This window comes from Littorina saxatilis, linkage group LG8, assembly GCF_037325665.1.
Source record: "Littorina saxatilis isolate snail1 linkage group LG8, US_GU_Lsax_2.0, whole genome shotgun sequence".
NCBI classification, from domain to species: Eukaryota; Metazoa; Mollusca; class Gastropoda; order Littorinimorpha; family Littorinidae; genus Littorina; species Littorina saxatilis.
The window spans coordinates 61719981-61732194 of NC_090252.1; the positions used below are offsets into that span (position 1 = coordinate 61719981).

At 45.6% G+C, this 12214-nt stretch overlaps 3 protein-coding genes across 3 annotated transcripts in view; 2 read left to right on the top strand and 1 right to left on the bottom strand.

Annotated features, from left to right (window-relative positions):
- LOC138974028 (serine/threonine-protein kinase SIK3-like) overlaps positions 1–5263 on the top strand; it is a 57738-nt gene extending 52475 nt beyond the window's left edge. The window contains exon 16 of the mRNA XM_070346730.1: positions 5143–5263. The gene's annotated coding sequence lies outside the window, so the exon portion shown is untranslated. The remainder of the gene's footprint in view (positions 1–5142) is intronic.
- LOC138974029 (uncharacterized) lies at positions 1135–3759 on the bottom strand. The gene has a single exon (XM_070346731.1). The coding sequence runs from the start codon at positions 3166–3168 to the stop codon at positions 1879–1881; it is 1290 nt and encodes a 429-aa protein (XP_070202832.1). The 5' UTR covers positions 3169–3759; the 3' UTR covers positions 1135–1878.
- Positions 4490–8199, top strand: LOC138974783 (uncharacterized). Its single transcript, XM_070347510.1, has 3 exons — positions 4490–4513; positions 5143–6610; positions 6817–8199. The coding sequence occupies exons 1-3, from the start codon at positions 4490–4492 to the stop codon at positions 7227–7229; spliced, it is 1905 nt and encodes a 634-aa protein (XP_070203611.1). The 3' UTR covers positions 7230–8199.
- Positions 8200–12214: the final 4015 nt, after the last annotated feature.

Below are 12214 nucleotides of genomic sequence, written 5' to 3' on the forward strand. Positions count from 1 at the left end.
TTTTTTTTATTCAAGTTCTGCGGCAGGGCAAACTTTTTATGCAAACATTTCAGTCTTAAAATGTTTATTTTGTTGCTGAACATAGCTTGCTTTGTTATGTTTTCTCAAAAATGCACATGCTGTATATTGCGGTGATGCCTGCTTTGAAAATATGCATTGCGCTCTGCATGTGTGCTTTTACTTTAATTTTAGATTTTAGATTTCAGAAGAAGGTTTAGTGTTGCTCTCAGATATGCTTGTATCAGTTTTTTGAAAGGAGACAGCTGTGTTTTTTTCTTCTGTCTTTTTTTTTTTTTTTTTTTTTTTTTTTTTTTTTTTTTTTTTTGCTGTATTTTCTGGGGTTTATTTTTTTGTAATAGTTTTTTTTAGTAAAAGGAAAAACTCATGATCACTTAGTAAGGAGTTTTTTTGTTGTTGTAAATTTGGAATAAAAACACCACCATTTGTTTTATGCTGATAAAAATTGCTTCTTGTAATTGCTTCTTAGCTTTATCGACATGAAGTTAGGATCTGAATTTCCTAGTTCATTCAGAAATGTCAGGAAGTTGTTTTCACCAAGATTTACTTTCATTTTTATGAATTGTGCAGTTTTCACTTTCAAAGAATGTATAAAAAAAAAATGCTTACTTCAGCTGTGATGTAGTATATTGTAGCACTTTGAGAGTCGGGAAACACTGTCATTACTCATAAAACCAAAATACATTAGTACCTTTTTATTTTAATGTCTATAAATAGAAAATCACAGATTTGTGCAGACTTCATACTTGACACTGACATTATAATCTGGACATCGTAAATGATGTATTGACTATCGGGCATTAACCAAACACAATTTTACACAGCTTCAGTAGCTGAATTCTGGAAATAACTCCTTCAGAAGAGTTGCTCCCCTTTGAAACAGTGAGCCAAACATTGGCCACTGATATGGACTAATGGGAGCAATCAAGGATTTTAGCCAATATTCTCCAATGAGCATATTTTTGAAAGAAAAAGGTATCTTGTGAAACAGACACATCAAGAATCCCATTATTATCAGATGGAAATGTAATACTGTATGAGACTGACGAAAAGAGGTAATATATGAGATTGCTATGTGATGGGATGTGGGATCTGGTGGGTCTTGTGAACTAAGGGGAGGCACTGGTGTTAAAAGCGATTTTTTTTGTTTGATGACTCTCGGGTAAAACACATTTGTAGTGTTAAAGTACTCAGTCCATCTCCTAAGAAAAAGGTGTTTTTTTTAAATTTAGGCCATTGGTTGCCATGGTAGCAATCCAAGATGGCCGCCAAACCGCCCCTTTTTAAAACCCTAAGGCTTTTACAAAACACCCTGGAGTTTTGTTTTGATGCTTGTTATTTATACTTTAGCACAATGCCCAGGTCTAATGAGAGGCTTTTTTTGATATTTTGAGTCATTCAAAAGATATCAGTGATGAAAATGAGTGATGTTAAATTTCATGAAAAAACGCCCCAAAAGAGGGTATAACTTCTCACAAAAAAAAAAATTCAACAAAACGCTCACATTAGACCTCAGAAATACCACACTCAAGATGTATGCAAAGTTTCAACAACGCAAGTTTATTAGAAAAAAAGCCTTAGGCTTTTAAAGTGTCAAAAATGTTATTTTGAGTAAACGGACAAAATGTGTTAAAAACTAAGTTTTTGCATATAAATGCTTGCCAAACATGTAACAAAACAACATAGACTTCGAAATCAAGTCTTGTCGAATAACGTAGAAAGAACATAAACTGCATTCAACAAAATATAAAAAAATATGAGCCGTTGTTTCTAGGTCAATGTGGTAAAAAGTCATCAGCAATATGCATTCTGCTTTGAGTATGCCCATGACTACCAACTGAGCTTGCCGCAATGTTCTGGTTATGCCATCCCAGGGCCATAGACCTGGCCTTCTTGTGCATGTTCAGCTCGCACAGCTAAACGACGCTGGCGGGCGTAGTCCCTGCGCTGGTCCCTGGCACGAGCAGTGACAGCAGCGTCAGCCTGGCTTATCCTGCGGTGATCCCTCTTGCCCAGCGACTCAAGGGTGGACAGTGTCAGGTCAACATATAGTTTGTTCATGACCCGGGTGACCTCAAAGGCCCCCTCGTTAAAGGTCGTCACTGCCCTAGCTGTTGCACCGTCAACCCGCCCTTTACCCATGAAGACGGTCTTTGGGCACCTCAGCCACACCAGGTTGTTGAGGGACTCGTTGGTGTTCTGAGTCCCTCCGTGCTGCATCCTCTTCAAAAGCGCCTCGTCAGACATCCTCCTGAAGACAGGCACCATCTTCTCTGCCACTTGAGGAGTCAAGAAGGTGTGGGAGGGGGCGTCGTTGTGTGATGGGGGCTCTGTTCCAGCGATCAGGGCCCTCTGGTAGAAACACCAGGTATCAGGAGAGGTAGGGCACCTGTGGTGAAAATGCCTTTCATCAGTCGACATGCAGTGGTAGAGGGTGGACCAGATTGATGACCGCATCTTGTCGATGTTGTCCAGGTTGTTGACGATGGCCCCCCTATAGTACTTCTGAATGCTGTCGCATTTTCCCTCTGTGAGGCGCCCCACTCCCTTGCCACCAAGTCGTTCAGCCTTGGCCAGCTTCCTTAGGGCAGTACCCATGCGCTTGTGGGCGTGGTTCACACAGTCCAGCTTCTCGACCTGCACACCTGGGTACGGGTCTAGCTCCACCACAGCTTTGAAAGCAGACGAGTCCCCGTCACACAGCATCTCGGTGTAGCGAAAGTCGTGCATCCTGATTGACCGACCCCACAACACCTTGGCAGCTTCCTGCTCCATGGCTTTGCTTGAAGCAACATGGTTTTGGCAGCACTTTGGAGCGTGGGCAGCACGCCAGGCTTCCATCTCCTCAGCTGGAAGGTTCTGGGCCTCATGAAGCTTGCAGGTATGGCAATACTTGGACATAACATGAAAGTCAACAACCAGTCCTGTCAAGACATCAATAACGACTCCAACTCCGTAGAGAGATGTGAAGCCCCTCTTCTGCCAGGTGCCATCAAAGGAGACACTGATGTCCATAGTCCGCATTTCCCCGTGGTTTATCTCCTCTTGCAGGTCTGGGTCGACTTCTGCGTAGGCCTTGCGGATGTGGGTGGCACTTTGGAAAAGAGCCTCTTCTCCAGCTCCTATCTCAGCTTCTGAAAAAATAAACATAAATTCTAAATTGTTGTTTTTTTATCATGGACATATTCAGTCATAGATTACCGCCATCCCCCTCCTTCAACTATCTTGAACACAAAACTTGTTATGGAAAAAAGTGTGTATGTGTGTGTGTGGTGTGGACAGTTATGTATTGAATAGTTAATTTATCATCAAAAGGGTATTTTCGAATGTTACTAGGGTATAGGAGCTTATATGTACATGTAGTAAACTAATATTGCTATTGCACATGCAGTTCAAAACTAATGCCATAATGCACACAAGAGCTATGACAGTTATGGCTTTTTATTTGGCAGTGTGAATGCTTGTGTGATTATGCCAAAATGCTGTGAATAAGAGAGAGTGACACCTACTACCACCCAGATGCGACTATCAGTATCAACAATAATTTTACCCAACCTTAAAAAAAAGAAAGGGAATTATTCAATGTCAAACACACAGCAAGAATCCAACACATTTACAACATTATCTCTGAATCTGATTTTTAAATATGTTGTTCAGTTTCCTTGCAACATATTATTGTTGCTTTTGTTATTCGTGCAACACACACACACACACACACACACACACACACACACACACACACACACACACACACACACACACACACACACACAGCAGAAGCAGCAACAACAACAACAAAGTTTTCAAAAGATAAAAACAACAACAACAACAACAATCATGTACAAAGCTGTCAAAATGATGAACAAATACATACCAGTTACGCGCTTATCAGCCGCTTGGAAGCTCTGCAAAACTGGGGCTGGCATCCCCATAACAGCTCCAAACTTCTGGAGTGATGCATGACTGGCGCCGATCTCATGGCTGAACAGTGCCATTCGGGTGTTGATGTCAAAGGGCTTGTTCTTTTGCTCAGTATGGTTTTCTCTTGGCGAAGACATGCCCATTTTCTCATAGCCACAGCCGGAGCAACGAAGCTTCAGCTTGCTCGCGAATCCCTTGTTTTCCTTTTCCCCGTCCGCGTTTTTTTCCACCACACTGACGTCAAGTCCTGGTTCCAGGCACTCGGGACACAGAGCTTCACACACCAGCCTTGTCAGCTGGTGAACACTGACGATGGTGTAGTCCTGCTCCATCCCCTCTGGTACAGGGATATCAAAATTGGCTGCATCAATTTTTCTTCTGGAGGAAGAAACATGAAGTGGACCATGTCCTTCGCTCGCACTTGCAGTCGTAGCAGACGAACAAATTGCTCCGTCGAGTCGCACTTTTTTCCCGGCCTGATCAACGCGAGCATTCACAAGTGAACCGAATCTACCAGATGTGATTTTTCTCGGCATCTCTAGTGTTGAAAATGGGCAAAGCTGACGAAAAACCGGTTTCCAGAAAGATTATGAACGAGAAGTGCAGTTGTGAATATTTCGCGCTGTTGTTGAAGATTCTCAGCAGACGACAATAACACTGCATTATGGGAAGGCCGAGTTTGGCCAACCTGTCCCGGGAATGAACGGAGTTATATATCTGCAAAACGATTGGTCGATTGTAAAATTTGTTTATACGAACTGTTCCGAGCTCATCATCGGTTTACTTCGGCCCGTAGGAATGTCTCACGTTTCATTCGCAAACTGCAAGAAAACCGTCAACGGAAATTCCCGCTGGTCGCGTCACAACTAATTTGCATACAAAGAAAGACAACTCTTTTCAGACATACAATTATGTACGCTGTTCACGGTACCCAAAGAGCGTTGTCAACCCTAAAAGAGACACAACTTTTTGCTGTTTTGTGATTTTATTTTCCAAATATGCAGACACATACATTGTTTATTCAACTGTTTCGACCGTTTATTGATATTTTTGATGTAAGATACATGCATCAGAGTGTCAAGAAGAGGTTCAATAGCCAAAATCAGAAAGAAAACAAAAATGACCAGGGAACCAAAAAATCACTTTTTTCACTGTGGTGTCTGGCCTTAAGTGACTAAGAGTTGTGTGTTGTGTTTGTTGCAGGGTGGCTGCGTACCGCACACCGGTGCCCCATCTCCCCCGCAGCCCTCCTCCCCCCGGTGCAGTCGGCACCACCCGGTCCTCGAGGGCGGTGCACCTCCGAGCGACCCAACACAACTTCAGCAGCGTCTTCAGCGCCTGCACCTCATCCAGCGCACAGCCCCCCTCTCCCCCCACCATTCCTCACCATCCTCCCCCACCCCCTCAGTCACCCCCCCGCCCCTGCAGCCCCTCTCCCTCCCCCAGCTGTCTGCGTTGGCCCAGCGGTCCGACTCCCCGCCCAACCTCTCCCATCTCCTGCACTCTCGTACCTCCCCCCTTCAGCGCGCCTCCCCCCCGCCACCATCCGCCTTCCTCAACCTGTGCGCCATCAGGGAGGACTCGGCCGACCAACAAGAGAACGACACGGAGATGGTGGACGAGGAGCACCTCCGGGAGAACATTCAAGTTCAAGGTCAGCTGGAGGCGCTGGCGGCCCTTCGCCGAGCGTCCTCGGGGACCCCGCCTTTCCGCACCTACCCCGCCTGCAACCCCATGATCAGCATCACGGACACGCACGGTCACGTGACAGATGTCGACACCACAGGTCAGGAGGGGGGTCGTGACACGGGGTCGCCGTCCAGCCCGGTGACCCGCAGCGACCCCCGGGGTCAGGGTCAGGCTCAGCAGAGTAGCGTCCCTTCCTGGATGGCGGGGATGTCGCTGGCTGGGAGTCTCAGCTCCTACCCCTTCTCGTTTCTGCAGGGCTTCGGGCTGATCAACACCAACCTGGCCAGCATTCCCCCGGTCAACGGGGACGCCTCCCACCACAACCACCCCGACCTCTCCTCTATCCACGCCTGGGCCAAGGCGGCTCAGAGTACTGCAGGGGGCGCCACCGCTCACAGTCCTCGCACGCCCTCTCACCTGGCCAAGACACACCCCCACATCCTCACCTCCCCCACCCACCACCGCGGCCACTCCCACGCCTCGCGTTTCCGGCGCCACAACACGTTCCACGACTCGCGGGACATGAGTTTCTACAACGCCTACCTGGCGAGCACGGCCCCCCTGGTCGACTTCTCTGTGTCCAACCGTGTGCTGGGGCGCTCGCAGCGAGCAGACTTACACGCTCGACAGTTCGCATCCTCCCCCTCCTCCCCCACCTGGAAAACGGCGCCGCAGTCAGGGGCCAGTCCCGCGTCCTTCACCGGCTTCTTCTCTCAACCAGCCTCTCCGCTGCACCAGCCTAGTTATGGTGTTTGTGACGTGCGAGAGACGTTCTCCTCTCCCCCCTCCACCCTCAACTCCTGCTTTCCTTCCAGCTCCGGGCTTGAGCCTCGTTTCTCTGCGGCCGCCCCCTCCAGTCATTCCGACTCTAACCTCTCGCACTCTCCCTATGGCGTCAGCCCCCACCGACAGTCCCCCGTGCACCCCCAGTCCCCCATCCACTCTCACTCTTCGCTCCACCACCCCCAGTCCCCTGTCCATCGTCAGTCGCCCGTTCACCACCACTCTCCCTGCCATTCCCCCGTCCCCCAGTCCCCCCATCGACAGTCCCCCATCCCCCAGTCCCCCCATCGCCAATCCCCCATTCCTCAGTCCCCCCATCGCCAATCCCCCATTCCACAGTCCCCCCATCGCCAGTCCCCCATTCCTCAGTCCCCCCATCGCCAATCCCCCCTCTCCCATTGCCAGTCCCCCATCCCCAGTCCCCCCATCGCCAGTCCCCCATTCCCCAGTCTCCTCATCGCCAGTCCCCCTACTCCTCCCCGTGTCAGTCCCCCCTGCTAGGCGAGCGTGACCTGTTTGGACGTTCAGCGTTGGACGGCAGCATGTCTCGCTTACTGGAGCTGGCCCCCGCCGGCCCGCGGACTGTCGACGACGTTGTGCTGGCCATCAAAGACGCTCTGGACTCCGTCTGTCCCTCCGTGGCGTACGAGCGCTTGGAGAAGAGGTTCCGACTCCAGCAGGCGGACCTGGAGATGGAGGTCGAGGTGTGTGACGGGGAGGGGGAGATCCCCCCCGGGTTGCACGTGCGCAAACTGTCGGGCGACCACACGCACTACGCCGCACTCTGCAACCATCTGCTGGCCTGCGTCAACAACTGACGTCACGCTCCCCTCCCTCATCGGGGGGTACGCTGGGAGGGGGTGGGTGAATTGAATTGTACCCCACCCTCCCTCGCTGGGGGCTAGGCTGGGAGGGGGTAGGGGAGTTGAGTGTAATTGTATGTCGCTAATGTTTGGGGCTGGGTTTCAGTGTGAGTGCTTCAGATGAATGGATGTTTTTGATTGTGGAAGTTGTCGCGATGTTGGTATGGCGTGCTTGACTTGAGATGATTTTTACCTGAGATTTTAGTCATCGGTGTGTGAGATTTGGCTTGTGTGTGTGTGCGTGTGTGAGACTTCCATACAGAGAAACAATGCATGAATGGATTGTGTTCAGGGAAAGGAAGGAAGTGTTTGCCAAAGTTTTCAATTCTGATCAGCCTGTACATATGCGTGAGAACAGAATGTTGCCCGTTGACATCAAGTTTTAAATGCTGCACTTGCTGGGAGAAAAGAATGTTGCCCGTTGACATCAAGTTTTAAATGCTGCACTTGCTGGGAGAAAAGAATGTTGCCCGTTGACATCAAGTTTTAAATGCTGCACTTGCTGGGAGAAAAATAGTGACTGTACTTAAAGTCTCTTCATGAATGTTTGTAAGTTAAATTGGTTCTGAGAGAAACTGCACAATGCCACTTGCTGAGATGTGTGTTGTTGACTGTATAGATACAGCTACACAGACAGTACCGCACTCTTGACCAATGACTGATACAATGGTTCAAAGTTAAACGTGATACATTGGGTAATAGTCGACCAAAACTTAATGTGGGTCACACTTTTAAGACACTCTATGAAACTTAAAGTCTGTAGGTAGCTAGAACAGATATATATGTCCGTCTTAAAAGGAAGGTGTTTTTATTTTATTTTAACTTGTTTATAGGGGCTGTGCAAAGCAATGCTAATGCTATGTTGACATTCCTACTGACCTGTGTTTGCACATTAGGCAACAAAAAAAAAGTCTGTTTACGGTAACATAGGCCAAAAAATAGGGTCGGTAGGTCGGGATTATTTTTTTTAATTTTTTTCCCCAAATGCCAAAAAAAGTCTAGGGTCGCGCAAAAAAAAATAGGGTCGGTCGGGTTACCGTAAACAGACTATATTTTTTTGTTGGCCTTAAGTGAAGAAGGCTTGTAGAAGGAAGAAAATAGACAGGGGGTTGGGGTGGGAGGGGGGATGTTTGCCTGCTTAGGTAGCTAACCCTAACCCTTTGCCCAGGAATTCATGTTCAGGAATCTGCTGGAAAGACAGATGGACAGAGAGCTAAATCGATGGAGTTTGAATGAGATGGACACATCTCTGTGGTGATTTATCAGGTTTTTTGTGTTACTTGAAAGCTTGAGATTACTAGAGGAGAGATCATTTAATCCTGTTGATTTAAACAAGCAGAGATTATGACATGGGAGTATTTAACGAGTGTGCTTATAGTCAGTTGGCTGAATATATAACAAGAGCCTTCATTTTATTACAAGTTTTAACCGAGAGATTATGAGGAAAGGAAGACACAAGTGATGAACAGAGTCAGTTGTGTAGTTCTTGATGTTGTTGTTATTGTTACAAGGTGCACAAATCTTTATTGCAGAAAAGAAGCGAGATTATGAAAATATTTGAGAAAAAGATAAGAAATGTTACCCTTACTCTTTGTGAAAGTATCTGCTGTTGTTGAGCAATGCTGCACACTTGTGCGAATGTTTAATGAATTGATGCGTTTGTGTGGATGTGGGGAGGAAGAGAGAGGTTGGAAAAACTGCCTTGATTGCATTTTTTTTGTTTTTTTTTGTTTTGTTTTTTTTTGCTGACATGTCGCAGTCCACACCCACATAGGGTAGGAAATTGAGGAGTTAGCCAGTTGATGACAACACACTTTTTGTTGTTTGAGAGACAGTTAACGAATTGACTTCAAAATCAAGACAATTTATTTTGAAAACATTTGGTGTTGTAAGTGGATCTGTGTTTATTTTGACACCCAATACTACTGTGATCGGAACCAGAACAGTATTTGTTGTTACCTGTCTGAACCTTGAAAGGTTTCAGTTAGATAAAATTAATGAAACTTTCACTTGCAGTTTTCACATGTAACAAAAAAGTCCAGAGTAAAAATGAAAATGCAAAGAAACCCACTGAACTACATAGACTGCTAATTTGTCAAAATCAAGAATTAACAAGTTGTGTAAGGCGAAATTACTACATTTAGTCAAGCTGTCCAACTAACGGAATGAAACTGAACGCACTGCATTTTTTCACCAAGACAATAAAGCTTCGTCGATCCCCGCGACAAGGAAATCGCTCACTTTTCACGTGTAAAACGAAGTGAAATTGACAAGCACGAAAAAGATCCCACGTTCACAGCGAAAGTCTCAGGGCTTGGAAAACACGAAGACACGCATGCATCCTCTCTCGTCTCCGATTATCATGATCGTATTTCGATACTTTGACGAGACAAACCCAATGCTGGTGTGTCGAAGAAGACAGCCACAGCGGGCTTGTTCGAATCAAAGTATCACACCATATCTTCAACGTATTACCAATACCTGTCCCAATATAGACCAGTTGGTCTAAGAGGACGTTTAACCCTAATAGTCAGTCAGTCAGCTCCCGCTGCCTCACCGCACGGTCCAGCTTCTTTCTAAATTTAGCCTCACTGGTTACAGTTAAAGAGCTTTGGGTAAAATAGCATTCTCGCTGGCTTCCTAGGCAAAACGTCTCTGTTCAGCGAAGCAGATTTTTGTTTGGGCAATACATTTAGCCCAAAACTCACTCCTGTTCAACTGGCTTTGCCTCCAAAGGTAATTCGAGAGGTTCGGGCTCTTGCTTACAATTTCAAAAGACAGCAGCAACAAACAAATAAATAAATAAAATGAAAAGATGAAAGCTTTGCCATTTGAGGGAATTTGTTCAGCCTCTCTCTCTCGATCCTGTATGAAAGTGACATTAGTTTTGAGAGACTGCGAAAAAAAGGGTGAACGTTGAATGCTGTGGTTGATGTTTTGACTTATTTTAAGTCCACTAAAATTGGACGTGCGAATGTCACCTGACTCCTGATTCCAATTGTGCCATGTTGGTTGATTTTGTTACGGCCCACCTGATTGGTTCCCTGATTTCCAACATTGTCTGTATATATTACACATTCATATGGTTTGTATCCTCAGAACATTGTTAACTATGTATACCCTGAACATTGAATGAAATGCAACTTAGTGCCCCTTCTGCCTACATTGATGCATCTATTTTTGGTGATTGAGATGTGGTGTGATTGTCCTGTGCCTGGTTTACCCGTTGTTCCCTCCTGTGCTTGCCTAGGTTACCACCTGTGCACTTTGTGTTAGCGGGTTTCGGGGAATAGTTGTACCTGTGTAGTTTGTACTGACTTGTATTCCTGGTGTTAAAAGTTGTGTTGATTTGTTATCTTCTGGTTTAGGGACGTGTTGAGTTACTGAGAGGTTGGAAACTGTGATGACGTTGTTTTGTTTTGTTTTTAGTCTTTGTCTTTCTCTCTGCCTCTATTAATATCTCTGTCTGTCTGTCTGTCTGTCTGTCTGTCTGTCTTTCAATCACTTTCTCCCACCCCACTTCTCTCTCTCTCTCTCTCTCTCTCTCTCTCTCTCTCTCTCTCTCTCTCTCTCTCTCTCTATCTCTCACTCTATTTCTCTATCTCTCACTCTCTCTCTATCTCTATCTCTCTCTCTCTCTCTCTCTCTCTCTCTCTCTCTCTCTCTCTCTCTCTCTCTCTCTCCTTCCCGTCTCTCTCTCCACCCCCCCTCCCCCCGTGTGTGTGTAGACATGGAGGCAATGTAGGAGGACTGTGATACCGGTGTGCAGCTGTCACTATCCCCACCTTTCAACACCGTCATTTGTTCTTGGTAAAGGCTTTGGTCTCAAAGGCTTTTCCACAAGGCGTCTGGGCAAAAAACAAAGGAAGCAAAACAAAGGAATTTGTGTTGGCTGGATCCGTTTTCGTATGCTTGGCAAGAAGCTAGGCAAGAAGCTATGGGAGGACCCCCCCTCCAGGACAAGATGTAAGTGGAAGATTTCAATACTTTATTTCTAGGTTTTTGCCCCCAGAATTTGAAACCCAATTAATAACGATCCAAACACAGAGAGACTGCTGACGTTTCAGAATCAAGAATCATTGGATCGTTTCATTTAGGCAAAAAAAAAAAAATAGGTGTGGTTACGGTAACATCTATAGCCAAAAAAAATAGGGTAGGTAGGTAGGCAATCACTTTTTTTTTTTTTTACTTTTTTTTCTAATGTGTACAAATTAAACCTACTTGACAGGGAAATAAGTGTGCGACTCGGGCGCTTTCGCTTTCATTGCGTTTTTTGCACTCGTTTTTTTTTTTTTTTTTGACAAATGTAATAAAAAAGTTATAGGGTCGGCCCCTAAAAATAGGGTAGGTCAGGTTACCGTAACCACACCTATTTTTTTTTAGGCCTTATGATCAAACAAAACAATCACAAGTTCGTCGACGTACTTGTGATTGGTTTGTTTTGTCTTGAAGTAGACGTTCCAATAACTTGCCATTCTTGTTTTGTATTATCCCAATTAACAAAGCTTAGTGCACATTCAAACACAAACGCAGGCGTTGTCATCAGCTTCTTTTCCCTTTTTGACCGACCTTTGTGTCCCAAGGAACAAGAAACGGGCAAGGGCCAGTCCGCTTTATCCCCACAAGTGATCTGAGTAAATCCAGAATGTGTCAACATTTACAATAGCAAACAAAAAATCAAAAGACAAGAGTTTTAATTTATGGAACATTTTGACTCAAAAAAAGCATTGCGAACAGGTTGTGGGGTGAGTGCACTCGTTTTCCCTCCTGTAACTATGACGTCAAGTTTGTTCCAAAAATGTAACTGTGAGGTCAAGTTTGTTCCAAAAATGTAACTGTGATGTCATATTTGTTCCAAAAATGTAACTGACGTCAAGTTTGTTCCAAAAATGTAACTATGACGTCAAGTTTGTTCCAAAAATGTAACTGTGACGTCAAGT

What these genes read in the sequence shown, in the direction of transcription:
- LOC138974029 (XM_070346731.1), bottom strand. Translation starts at nt 3,168, where the DNA reads ATGTTTATTTTTTCAGAAGCTGAGATAGGAGCTGGAGAAGAGGCTCTT.
- LOC138974783 (XM_070347510.1), top strand. Translation starts at nt 4,490, where the DNA reads ATGGGCAAAGCTGACGAAAAACCG. An exon ending in GCAAAGCTGACGAAAAACCG is followed by an intron (nt 4,514 to 5,142) that starts GTTTCCAGAAAG and finishes TGTTTGTTGCAG; the next exon opens with GGTGGCTGCGTACCGCACAC. An exon ending in CCCCCAGTCCCCTGTCCATC is followed by an intron (nt 6,611 to 6,816) that starts GTCAGTCGCCCG and finishes TCCCATTGCCAG; the next exon opens with TCCCCCATCCCCAGTCCCCC.